The 13,897-nt window shown below is 45.6% G+C and overlaps 1 protein-coding gene across 9 annotated transcripts in view; it reads left to right on the forward strand.

Annotated features, from left to right (window-relative positions):
- Positions 1–13,897, forward strand: part of PAPPA2 (pappalysin 2) — a 478,727-nt gene that overhangs the window by 212,698 nt on the left and 252,132 nt on the right. For all 9 annotated transcript variants that reach the window (XM_068239634.1, XM_068239635.1, XM_068239629.1 and 6 more), the window contains one exon: positions 9,103–10,144. In XM_068239634.1, coding sequence (XP_068095735.1) covers positions 9,103–10,144 — 1,042 coding nt within the window. The remainder of the gene's footprint in view (positions 1–9,102; positions 10,145–13,897) is intronic.

Here is a 13,897-nt window from a genome sequence, read left to right on the forward strand (position 1 = left end):
TATTGGTAACTGTGCTGTTTTTCTTTATTGTCTATATCCATGTTGACCTTACTGATTCTCTCCCCAAAGACAAAAAAGTATTAAAATGCGTTTGCAGTCAGATTCTAAGTATCATTTTTCTAGTGCAAGAGCAAAATGAAATCTGTAAGTGCACTCACGTCAAATTTTGAATACATCAGAGATATTGATTGAACAGATTCATAAACATATTGCAACAGTAGAAAGCTAAGGTGTGGACCAACTATGTTACCAAAACAGCTGACTACAGGTCACTTAGAGGAAATCTGAAGTGAAAATAAACTTATGATATAATGCATTGTATGTGTAGTACAGCTAAGAAATAGAACACCAGTAGCAAAGATATGAGTTTCATATTGTTTCCGGTACAGAAAGAGTTAACAAACTTCAGTTGATATCTATGCAAAAGAGCTTCTCTGAGCTCTCCGACCCAACTTGGGTCAAAGACAGTCCTGTTTGCTGAACCACTTATACTTCAAAGAAACAGTGAGTTGCAGCTTCAGATACGGTTTTACTGCAGGGGAGTTCAAAGGGTCATTTGCTCTGCTCTGTTTCATAGTTTAAAATGCAGTGAGTGATTTGTAATTGCAAATATGACAGAATGATGCAGTGTTATAAAACAAAAAGCTGTTTAAACGAAAATAAAAACATGAGACTCTTTTCTTTGGTACTAATGATCTATTTCTTCGGCAGAGGGGAGTTAAGGGTTAGGCACCCGAGGAAGTGTGTGTGTGTGTGTGGGGTGGGGGGATTTTACTATACATTGTAATGATCTGCGGTCGATTTCCACCGTCAGCACATTCCAGGTGCGCTGAAGCAGATGGGAATCCCCACAATCACGGAAGGAGTGTACCCAGTATGTGCAAATACATATGCAGACGGAAAGTCCAACCAGCAGGTGGAGCTGTGGAGTACAGAGTAGCAGGTTCTCTGTACAACCACAGATGTCAGATTGAAATTGCACGACTTGAAACAGAACAGAGTAAACAGAAACAAGATAACAAGATAGTAGAGAACAGGAAAAGAAACAGACTATGAATGTCTACCAATCTAGTCGCCCCCCGGCGACGATAGACATATGAAACAGACCAGAGTGTGAAAACCAATCGCACAAGAGGCGATTGCTATCAGAGATACAAGACTGAGTAAAGACAGAGCATAAAGGAAGATACAGCAATAGGTACAATGTGAAGGCCAAGGAAAATAGCAAAGCACTAACTAAACGCGGTCACCGCACGTTATGCGCAACAGTGACAAAACATGTTAATGGCACGGTCACTGCACGATAAGCGCAACAGTGACAAAACGTACCAACCCTGACTAACAAATGAAGACAGAAAGTAAAGACAAACAGACAGTGAGAACGCTTGCTAATCGGTTGTCTAATACCAGACAACAGCAAGCGTTCCTTCCCTGCAAGACAGACAGATGGAGTAACCAGTAGCAACCGCTGCCAAGGTATACTCCACGACACAAACAAGGGAGGTCCACCACCTCTAACGCTAGTGTAAGTGCGACCAAGGAACAGGACTGAACGATTCACTACCAACCACCGCTGGAGGTAGTGCAATCGCAACAACAGGACAAGACAAAACTAGACAGAACAATTCGCTACCAGCCACCGCTGGAGGCAGCGCAATCGCAAGTTCAGGACAAGACAAGATAGACAGAACGATTCGCAACCAGCCACCGCTGGAGGCAGCGCAATCGCAAGTTCAGGACAAGACAAGATAGACAGAACGATTCGCTACCAGCCACCACTGGAGGCAGCGCAATCTCAAGTTCAGGACAAGACAAGATAGACAGAACGATTCGCTACCAGCCACCACTGGAGGCAACGCAATCGCAAGTTCAGGACAAGAAAAGATAGACAGAACGATTTGCTACCAGCCACCACTGGAGGCATCGCAATCGCAAGTTCAGGACAAGACAAGATAGACAGAACGATTCGCTACCAGCCACCACTGGAGGCAACGCAATCGCAAGTTCAGGACAAGAAAAGATAGACAGAACGATTCGCTACCAGCCACCACTGGAGGCAGCGCAATCGCAAGTTCAGGACAAGACAAGATTAGGCAGTACAAATATTACACAATACTAACTGCACTTATAGAAATGCCGAATGCACTCCCCAAGATAAACTGCACTAGAATATAGACAATACGATCCAAACAGGCTGAGGCTCAAGGTCAGTCTATCAAACAGAACCTATGACGAGCCAGGAACTCTGGGAGGAAGTGACATTTATACTGAAAACCTTCCAAGGAAGCAGACAAGCAATTTGCATGACAAGTGGATGCAAATCAGTCCACAGCAGCAAGCTGACAAAAAAAGGCCTCTTTTCCTGGACTGCATTATGCAACCTGCATAAGAAACCAACCAAATGTCCAGGGAAACACGGCCAGCAAAGCTGATTCTAACATACATACAATTCATTATATTATACTTTTTTTTTTTTAGCTACAGTGTCACTTTAAAGCCAGCTCAGGTACTGAATGGACCAGGGCAGAGTCCATTCAGGTTCTTAATGGACCAGGACACTCAAGTATGACAGGACACAGGTCAGAATTAGGGATGACAACAGATCTGGTTATGGAAGTGTCTGTGCACAAAACTGGGTCATTAAAACCTGGACACATAGGATGGAATCTAAGGAAAAAATTTAGCACTCTTCAATTATAAGCAGGGTGTCGCTTGCTTGATTAAGATCACACCAATCTTTTAAGAATCCTTTAAGATATCAATTTCTAACAGTTAAGCAGCGCTCTGATCTAAATACACTCCAATCTGTGTCTCTTGCACATTTACAGAATTCAGAAAGATCACCCTGCAAGAAATATATGCTACATATATTGCATGAATCCATCTGGGTATAAGCACCACCATGTGATAATCACACTGCAATCCAGGGGTGTGCCCACTCCAAACACAGGAAAAGACACAAAAGGGGTACGTATGGCAACCCCCCCCCCCCCCACAAGTAGATTGTGATCACCGTATATCCACTTGTGTAATTGCTTATAAGATCTGGGCAGGATAGCTTCAATCAATACCTTAAAACATAATAGGAACCTCTATAGCGTAAAACTGTATTTATTATAAAACCAATCCCCTTTTTAAAAAAAATGCCCATGCAATGTATAAAGGAAGAGATCAGTTTATCTGGGTACAGTGCCTCCGTCCGCTGCGGTCAAATCAGCCAGCACACCTCTACCAGCCCATCCAGTGCACGTGTACGGGGCCGGATTTAGGACAAGGGCACCACAGGACTGGAGCAAGGGCACCAAAGCAGCAGGCTAAACTGGTGCAAGCTTGCAAATGCTGCAATGCAAGGAGATCAGACGAGCGCCTTACCTCAGTACTCTGCTGCTAGCCGCCTGTGTAGCAGCCATCTTGCTCTCTGTGCACGTTTGCATTGTGGCCGGCGGCTATGGACTTGGACAGCATTGGAGACGGAAAGGAAGAGGAAGCTTTTGTACTGGAGATAAGTGGAGAAATGAGTGACACTGATGGTTGCTGCGATGTGAAGGCGATCTGGCTACCTATACTGAAAGCGATGTGGGAAAAGGAGGGATTAAGGGAGTCATCTGGTGTACCTAAACTGGAGGGAAAGATGGGAGGGGTCATCTGGCTACCTATACTGGGGGGCTCATCAGACTACCTATACTAGAGGGAATGGGGGGAGGGGTCATCTGGCTACCTATACTGGAGGGAAGGGGGGAGGGGTCATCTCACTACCTATTCGAAGGGGGGCGGCTGGTGACAGTGGCCTTGGGCGGTAAAGAGCACAAATCCGGCACTGCACGGGTATCTCACTCCCGGGTATGACCTTGCATCCACATATCAACGCCCATAACATTTATATTGCACTTTTCTCCTGGTGGACTCAAAGGGCTTGAGCTGCAGCCACTAGGGTGCACTCAGTAGGCAGTAGCAGTGTTAGGGAGTCTAGTTCGGGATTTCTTATTGAATACATGCTGGCTTTCTGAACAGGAAGTGCCGAGATTTGAACCCAGGTCTCCTGTGTCAGAGGCGGAATCCTTAAACATTACACTATTCAGTACATGGATTTAACAATTACATTGCGCTTTTCTCCTGGCGGACTCAAAGCACCTGAGCTGCAGCCACTAGGGCGCACTCAGTAGGCGGTAGCAGTGTTAGCATACCTCCCAATTTTTTGAGATTAGAAAGAGGGACACTTAAGCCACGCCCCTGCCACACCCCTAATCACACCCCCGTCACACCCCTAGTCACGCATACCAAACAGATTTCATAAGAAAAATATGTTGTTTTATAATTCAACCCACACTGGTCCTACCTATCCTGGTTCATTTTCCTTCATATTAACATTCTAAAATTAGTAATATATCAATTCAAAGGATGGGAATAAAGTTTAGAATCAATCAAACACATTTTTTAGACGATAAATATATATATTTACATAGAAAGAGGGACAAAGTCCTGAAAGAGGGACAAATGAGGAGGAAAGAGGGACAGATGGACAGGGCTCCCAAAGAGGAACTGTCCCTCCGAAAGAGGGACAGTTTAGGAAGTCTAGCCCAGGACATCTTATTCGATAGGTGCTGGCTTACAGAACAGGAAATTATGAGATTTGACCCCAGGTCGCCTGTGTCAGAGGCAGAGTCCTTAACCATTACACTATCCAGTATATGGGCCATGCACCTTACGTGCCCAGGAGTATTCTGCGTAAGCCCAGTCACAGTCTTAATGAACTGCGATTGTGCAGAACTCTCCAAGCCAAGGGACCGCTATTGAGGGTGTGTGTCTGGGGAAGCCCATGCGACTGAGGCGAGTTGCGGACTTTACGGGGCTGACAGCGGCACAAGCAAGGGGACCAGGAGGATGGCTAGGAAGCAGAAGCCCCAGGTAAGTAAAAATCCTTTACAGCAGTTCATCTCATATACACTTTTACATTTCAAAAGCTTTCAAGGAAATCTCGTACAGTTAGCCATTAAAGGTATTACCTAAAAAACTTTTTTTGTTATGTCTTCGAATTATAATTACTAACACTAAACCACAGACACTGATGCAGGAGATCCTTTCACCTGAACCACTTTCTCCCTTAGGGCTCATTTCCACTATAGCGAATCCGCATGCGGGCACTGCATGCAGATTCGCATACTCAATGTTAGTGGATGGGGCTGTTTCCACGTGTGCGGCGGCGGCGTTTTTCGGTGCGGGAAAAATCTGCACGACAGGGTCGTCAGATTTCGCGTGCGGCAGGAATGCGGGCGAATCGCCGCTAATGCATTCAATAGGGAAATCGCATGCGGCTTTGTCATGCGGATTTCCCCGCGATTTCGCATGCGATTTCGCATGAAAGGCAATGGAACTTTACACAGGCAGTGACATGGTTAAATTCGCCTGGCTCCTTGCCATGCGAAATCGCGGGTAAATCCGCATGGGGAAACGCAGCCGCATGCGATTTCTTCAGCGGTGGAATCCAGGCGATTCCGCACCGCTACAGTGGAAACGAGCCCTTACCCTCCTATGCTGTTGGGAGCACTGAGGACCAGAAGGTGGATGCTTGCCTCCATCCGGTACCCCAGGTGTACCCAGTCAAAGTCAGCACAACAATGCTTGCAATTGCTTATACCATTCACACAGAACAGATACAAAATACATTTTAAAAGAAAGGAACTTTTATTCTGAAGAACTGTCAAGACCGCTTGGCAACTGCTGTATTAACGTCTGCCATTTAGCAACAAAAGCAAGCTTCAAAAGTTGACAGGACTGTACTTTAGTGCTCCAGACACTTGGCTACACAGAAGAATCTCTTTCTATTGAACTTCAAAATAAGACATAAAACTGAAAGCCTAACTGGTGTCAGCCAATAGATCCAAAAATACAGCATATGTAAAAAATGACAGGAGAACATGTAAAGCACGTAAGCATTCTGTGTTCATGGTGTGCTGATCCCCCCACCTCTCTCTCCCCCATGGAAGCTGCTGTCAACAGTTTCAAGCAGTGATCCAAAAAGAGGTATCTCAGAAATTACTGTTGAAGATGTTGAGGTGTGATAATAACTCTCTATTATTTCCGTTTTAGTCCAAAATGGGCTTAGAACCGATTTGCCCTCACCCGTGCTACTAAAATAAATTAATTAATTAATTTCTCCAAAGCAGAGCAAATCCAATCCATTATCTCTCTATAGAGCCATATCAATCCCTGCCATGCACTGAGAAGGACCGACTGTCTGAAACAGGCTGTCTGCATGTGGGGTTGGTGTGGTGCTGTAAAATTTAAAGCTATAGGCTTGCTATGAACCAGCGGTTCTGGATGTAACCCTGGCTTTAGGGGCATAGAGATCATTTGCATATTCAGTCGTGGTGCATTGTGGGTAACCTTAAATCTGAATTATTGCAAATACCTTCTGTTCTAAGAAGGCAAACCACACTAAGCATTATCTCTGCGGCTCCCTCTTTTGCTTCCACGTCATGTGTCCATCAAGCATATGAACAGGACAGTCCAAGGTCAATGGCCCAGTACAGACGGCATAGGACATTGGATCCCAGGTCGTGAAAGGCTATGGTGAAATCTATCATATACAGTATATTAATTGAATAAGCTGATATCAAAATATGTACTGTATATAGAAAGCTGAGAAATAACCTTATTGGCTAAAGGAGAACATAAATATAAGTGTGCAAAATATTAAAAAGGCTCCATGTCAGTGCAGTTATTTGCCCGAGTACCATTGTCAACCTTTCATTTTTGTATATCCAATTGAAAGGCTCTGCACTTTCTCAGTACCAACCCCTCCCTATGTAACACCTTAATCCCACAGTGAAGAACTGAAGGGAGGTTAAAGTACACCCAAGGCAAACCTCAGGTCAAAAGTCAAATACTTGGAAACCTCTGGATCCTGTAGCGGCTTTCCATGCCATCCTCCGGTTGTTGCTATAGACAAGAGCTTGTTGGATTTTAAGCACAAGCGTGGCCGTACTGTGCCTACACAAGCTCGGACACACCTGCGCATTAAGCTGTGGCAGCGCGGACTCCAAACTAGTGACCATGCTCCTCTTCAAACACAAGCGCGACTGTGTTGCACAAGTGGCTTCGTGCACAAGTGGCTTCATGCTACGTGTGCACAAGTGGCTTCGTGTGCACAAGTGGCTTCATGCTACGTGTGCACAAGTGGCTTCGTGTGCACAAGTGGCTTCATGCTACGTGTGCACAAGTGGCTTCGTGTGCACAAGTGGCTTCATGCTACGGCGCCAATGTGGCCCTTCTCACGCATGAAGAGGAGTGTAGTTACAGTTTGTGCGGGACGATCTGGGGCAACGGTGGAGGTCCAGAGGTTGGCATGGATAGTCTCTGGAGGATCCACAAGCTTCCCCCTCCTTAGGTAAGTATTCGTTTTTTGACCCAAGGTTCCCCTCAGGTTCACTTTAAGGATGCCCTGCCCCCTCACCGCTCACAATCCCTCCACCACATCTCATAAGCTCCCACACTGCTATCCTCCAACTTGCTCAGTTTGCTACTATGCCTTATGCAATACGTGCCCCCCTTGACTTCAGATATCGTCTCATCAGTCCTACAATGTGCATAATGTGCATCCTGCCCACCACCACGTCAGTCTAGTCTTGATTGACATGGCAGGCATGACTATATATAATGAACTGTGCAGCACTTATATATGTCACAGCAATTTTCTTCATTTTGCAAAGGTGGGATTTCATTTTAAAGAATGTGTTGAAAGTACCCTTTCAGTCTACACTGTAGTAAAATATGTTTGGAGTATTCTCATGATACACCTGTCTTTCCCCTTCTCTCTCTCTCTCTCTCTCTCTCTCTCTCTCTCTCTCTCTCTCTATATATATATATATATATATATATATTTATACTCTATATACAGGCAGTTCCCTACTTACAAAGAGGTTAGGTTCTGGGGCATTGTTTGTCAGATCAATCTGTATTTATACACAGGCTATGTAGCAACACTTATCAGAACCTTGCCACTAGATGGGCTACTAACTGTAACCTTAAGAGGAGAATTCCTCTCTACAGAAAATAAACTTACCGTTTGTCCCAAATCAACATAAACAATTGTAAAAACTGTAGCCAGTCTTATGCAGCACAAATATCAGATACCTGTTTTGTCTTTGTGCTTCCCATGGCTATGCTGGACTGAGTTTGGCTTTCTCTCTGATAGAACACCAAATCCCATAGTGCATTTGAAATGGCACCTCAGAGGTCAGAGATCTGGGACTTACATTGATATTATAATTGACTTTCTCAGACACACACACACACACACACACACACACACACACACACGCACGCACACACACACACACGCACGCACGCATACACACACACACACACACACACACACACACACACACACACACACACACACACACACACACACACACACACACACACACACACACACACACACACACACACACTGTAGATAATAAATACCATGTATAACATATGTCACTATTAGTAAGACAGTCCTATTTTGTGGGAATTAAATCTGCTTTTCAACAAGCCATCACTGCTGCTGGGATTTCCACACTGTCTTTCTTCCACTTAATTTGTGAATTACAGTCACTTACATACCTTGACATTGTGAAAATGTGCACAACATATGCCTTAACCGGTTTCTAAAGGAAGTACAGAACTGGAGGCAAAAAAAGTGTCAGTTCAGAAGACAAATTGCCAATTGTCATGCTGTTTTGACATGCTAGGAAAATGTTTAGAAAATCCTGAGATTTCTGTCGCTTTTTTTGCTTTTTAATTTTCAGTCGGCAAATGCACTTTTTAGAATGTGTTGATTAGGTCCTTGAGAAAGTAATGATAGCATGAATCCTGCAGACTACCTGCAACTGCATGATATTTGTGGTTTACTGTGAAGAGATATATTTTTTTTAATGCAGTTAGTGGGATAAAAGTCAAATCTGCATTATTACACAGTAATGTCTGTCATTGACTTTCTGATGGTTGCAGGTGAAGATAATTTTTCTTCATCATGTACATTAATGACAAAATGCAATGTACATATTTAGCTGTGCAAGTTTCTTATTGGCTGTCCTTTTTTGTGTCTTCTACCAGGCATGTTTGATAATTGCTCTCATGTGGTGAGTGACCGTGGTTGGTCTTTCGGTATACGTCCAGTTGTGCTTGGTTCTAAAAGAGATGCTCGCTTCTACTTCTCACTCCGGACTGACCGATCTTCAGATGCTACTATATTGCTGTCTCCACGGCCCTACAGCCCCAGAACATGGACTCATCTAGCTGCCAGCTACGATGGACAACAGACGTTGCTTTATGTTGATGGCGTACAGGTTTCCAGAGCAAAGGATCAAATGGGTCCTCTTCATAGCACGTATATATCCAAATGCAGATCCCTCTTGATTGGCAGAGACAATTCAGAAACTGGTAACCACTATCGAGGTCATCTCTTCTCCCTATATTTGTGGTCAGAAGTTAGGAATCAAAGTCAGATAAGGATGGAATCCTTGAGGAGGTCATCTCAAACTAGCTTCTCATTATTGTCCAAGAATATCTGGAATATTTACAGAGATGGGGTGACTCCAGAATTTATATCAGGGCTTGTGCCATGGAAGGCCATGATTTCCTCCATCATGCTCCCTCTTTGTGGGAAAACCCTATGTGATTTGCCAGATGTGTCTGCAGGGTATAACTGGTCTGGAGCAAAAGGAGAAAAAGTGCTTCACTACCGGGTGGTTAATTTATTTGAAGATGATGGTTCTAGGCCACTGGTAAGTGTTGAACAAATCAAGAGGCAACATCAGGCTTTATGTGATGCCTACAGTCCACATGGCATTAATTGGCAGCTTAATGTGGTGGAAATTCATAACTCCAGCTTACGAAATCGAGCGGTGCTCCCTGGTTGTGAGCCAGGAAAAGTTGGAAATGAACACTGTGATCCTGAATGTAAGCACCCCCTCACTGGGTATGATGGTGGTGACTGTGGCTTCTTCAGGCCTTGCAGTCCCAGAAAGAAGGGTGATGGAGTTTGCCATCTTGAATGCAACACTGGAAGAGATAACTATGATGATGGAGACTGCTGTCTTACTAAGCAACCTGGAGATCCTATCAAGACCTGCTTCGATCCTGATGCACAAGGGAGGTAAGGAAGTTCTGATTATTCAGCAAGAAAGGACAAAAGCAGAATTATATACAGTATATACTGACTGAGGTGCCTTAAGCCTAATGCCAACTTAAAGGACAACCGAGGTAAAAATAAATAAATGAGATAAACAATTGTATCTCTCCTGCTCCTTCTAAAAATTACTTTTTTTAGTTATCCCACAGTTTCATTTTATAGTTAAATCTCCTTTCTAAGTTTTTACTGTTTCATGGCATCTTCTTAAAGAGAACCCGAGGTGGGTTTGAAGAATATTATCTGCATACAGAGGCTGGATCTGCCTATACAGCCCAGCTTCTGTTGCTATCCCAAACCCCCCTAAGGTCCCCCTGCACTCTGCAATCCCTCATAAATCACAGTCAGGCTGCTGACAAACAGCTTGTCAGAGCTGGCTGTGTTTATCTCTATAGGTTCAGTCTGCTGCTCTCCCCGCCTCCTGCAGAACTCCAGTCCCCGCCTGCATCCCTTCCCTCCCCGCTGATTGGAGGGAAGGGACGGGGGCAGGGACCGGAGCTATGCAGGAGGCGGAGGAGCAGCTGAGACTGACACTACAGATGTAAATACAGCCTCACAGCATGGCTGTGATTTATGAGGGATTACAGAGTGCAGGGGGACCTTAGTGGGGTTTGGGATAGCAACAGAGGCTGGGCTGGATAGGCAGATCCAGCCTCTGTATGCAGATAACATTCTTTAAACACACCTCGGGTTCTCTTTAATGACACATTCATTTAAGTATGCCAGAGCTAAAATCTAGGAACTATTGATCCCTTTTATCTCTTTTCTGCTCTCAAAAGCTATTTACTGGCAGGAAAGTGTTTTATGGCTGCAATTCCTTATCATTTAGGGTTATGCTATAGTCTGACCCGGTCCCGACCTAGACAGAAACTGACACTTGCATACCTGATGTTTAACTCTTTCAGACAGAAAGAAAAAAAGTAAACACAGCAAAGTTATTTGTGTGCTTGGCACTGTACATACACATGTCTATCTCATCAGAGCCGAGAGAGATTTAATCCCAGGTCTCCTGTGTTAGAGGCACAGCCCTTAGTTATTACACTATCCAGCCACCAGTTATAAGCATCTTCAGTCAGTTACCTGAATTTACATTATTATTCCTGTGCCTGTACAGCTACTCTTAACCTTCTGGCCGATACAATTACATCGCCCAGGAGGGGGCGCAGCACTTTTTGTTAAATTTTTTATTTTTTAAATCATGTAGCGAGCCCTGGGCTCGCTACATGATAGCCGCTGTGCAGCGGTATACCCCCACCCACTCCGATCGCCTTCGACGATCAGAGTAAGCAGGAAATCCCGTTCAGAACGGGATTTCCTGCTGGGCTTCCCCGGTCACCATGGCGACCGGGCGGGATGACGTCACCGACGTCATGGACATTGTGACGTCAGAGGGAGTCCCGATCCACCCCTCAGCGCTGCCTGGCACTGATTGGCCAGGCTGCGCAAGGGGTCGGGGAGGGGGGGGCTGCGCGGCACGGCGGGTAGCGGCGGATCAGCGGCGAGCGGCGGCGATCGGAAGTTACACGCAGCTACCAAAGTGCTAGCTGCGTGTAACAAAAAAAAAATTATGCAAATCGCCCCACCAGGGTCTGAGAACTCCTCCTGCGCGACATACCCCGAGCTCAGCTCGGGATTATCGCCCAAGAGGTTAATTTCCTTCTTCTTTTATTTACCTGGCCTGTATATCCACTCCAGATCTCCTGCTCTGGTTACCTAGATAGAATATCTGGTTTAGTTGACACTTGATATGTTTCTGGAAAACCAATATTGGCCTGTAATATGCCTGTGCTTACCTGAACACTGCCCTGACTTTTGCTTTGCTCTGTGTTTTTCTTGTCCATCTGTTGTCAGCCCAGACCTCAGCCTGGGTCAATTACTGCACTTTATGCCTGGTGCAGACCATGCAATTTCCTGTCAGAAAGACTGTCGAATAGATCGTTTCTTACAGGTCCGATCTGGGTTCTGATCATTTTTCTGATCAATTTTCCAATCACTTCCATACAAAGTCGATGAGAAAAAAATTCGGAAATTAGATCATACCTGAAGGGAAATTGTATGATGTGTATGAGGCATTAGACTTTTTTTTACACCTCAGAGTCACCCTGTTCTTCCGTTTTCCAGTGGGGTAGTTCCAGGGGTGCTGCTAAGGTTTTTGTGGCCCCAAGTTGCACATTATTTGTGGCCCTGCCCCCCACATCAGAGACCCCCTTCTCACATTATATAATAAGTAGCCAAAGGTGCCCCCCATATAGGGAGCCCTCCAGTATAGGTACCGTAGGTAGCCAAAGGTGCAACCCCCCCCCCCCCCCCAGTATAGGTAACCACCCCCTGTATAGGCAGCCAAGGTGTCCCGTCCCCCCGTATAGATAGCCACCCACAGTACAGGTAGCCAAAGGTGCCCCCACCCCATATAGGGCATTGGTGTCAGCGCATAGTAACCGCGTGGCACACTTCAAATGCAGTAAATAAGCAATGACCTCACTTCGGCATCTGCAGTGTACTCCGTGGTCACTGTGCTGCACTCCCTCTGTTCACTTTGTTGCTAATCTAAGGTCTTTATGTGAGGGACGGGAAGCCAGGGACGGCCATACAAATCTCAGACAGGGTGGCCCTGGCAGCATGGGAGACCCCTGCTGTGGATGAGGCTAGTTGCACCCTTAGCAGTCCATTGTAGGGTGCTCAAACCTCAATAGAGTTGTGACATCACCCACCACATTATCACATTTCTGGGACACAGGCACCAACGCAATTAATAAAAGTGTGGACGAAAATGGGCGCCCTCTACAACCACCGGCGGTTCCAGTGCCTACTATTTAGCGGGCAGCCCCGAATAGCTGTGGGGGTGTTAATTTGTTGCCGGGAGGAGGGTTATTAGTTGCCAGGGAGGAGGGTTATTTGTTGCCTGGGAGGGAGGTTATTAGTTGCCTGGGGGTAGCTTCTTAGTTGCTCGGGGGAGGGTTATTAGTTGCTGGGGGGCGAGTTATTAGTTATCCAGGGGGACGTTATTAATTGCCTGGTGGAAGGTTATTAGTTGCCTGGGGGGAGGTTATTATTTGCCCGGGGGAAATGGTCATTAGTTGCCCGGGGGAAGGGTTATTAGTTGCCTGGGGGAGGGTTATTAGTTGCCCGGGGGAAGGGTTATTAGTTGCTGGGGGGCGAGTTATTAGTTATCCAGGGGGACGTTATTAATTGCCTGGTGGAAGGTTATTAGTTGCCTGGGGGGAGGTTATTATTTGCCCGGGGGGAGGTCATTAGTTGCCCGGGGGAAGGGGTATTAGTTGCCTGGTGGAGGGTTATTAGTTGCCCGGGGGAAGGGTTATTAGTTGCCCGGGGGAGGGTTATTAGTTGCCTGGGGGAGGGTTATAAGTTGCCTGGGGGGGGTGGGGGGGGGGTTAGTTGCCTGGGATGGAGGGTTCTGTTTGAAAGTAGGGAGAGGTTAGGTCATAGTGACTACTGTATTATAGTCACTATATAAAGCAGGATGTAGAATATCGGTAATTCTACCGATAATGTACCTTCGCTATTAAATTGTTATTTATCTTTTTTTCCTTTAATTAGTGCACGGCTTTTTCAAATGAATGCCACAGGCGCTGTGTTCATACTACAGTCCTGTGGCGGGGCAGGGGGCTGACAACTGGAGTCAGGGTACGCTATCGTATATATATCACCAATGATGCATACAGGGAACCCGATTACCCCCGAGCAACCTCAGACCACACT

Source organism: Hyperolius riggenbachi, chromosome 6 (genome assembly GCF_040937935.1).
Source record: "Hyperolius riggenbachi isolate aHypRig1 chromosome 6, aHypRig1.pri, whole genome shotgun sequence".
Taxonomy (NCBI): domain Eukaryota; kingdom Metazoa; phylum Chordata; class Amphibia; order Anura; family Hyperoliidae; genus Hyperolius; species Hyperolius riggenbachi.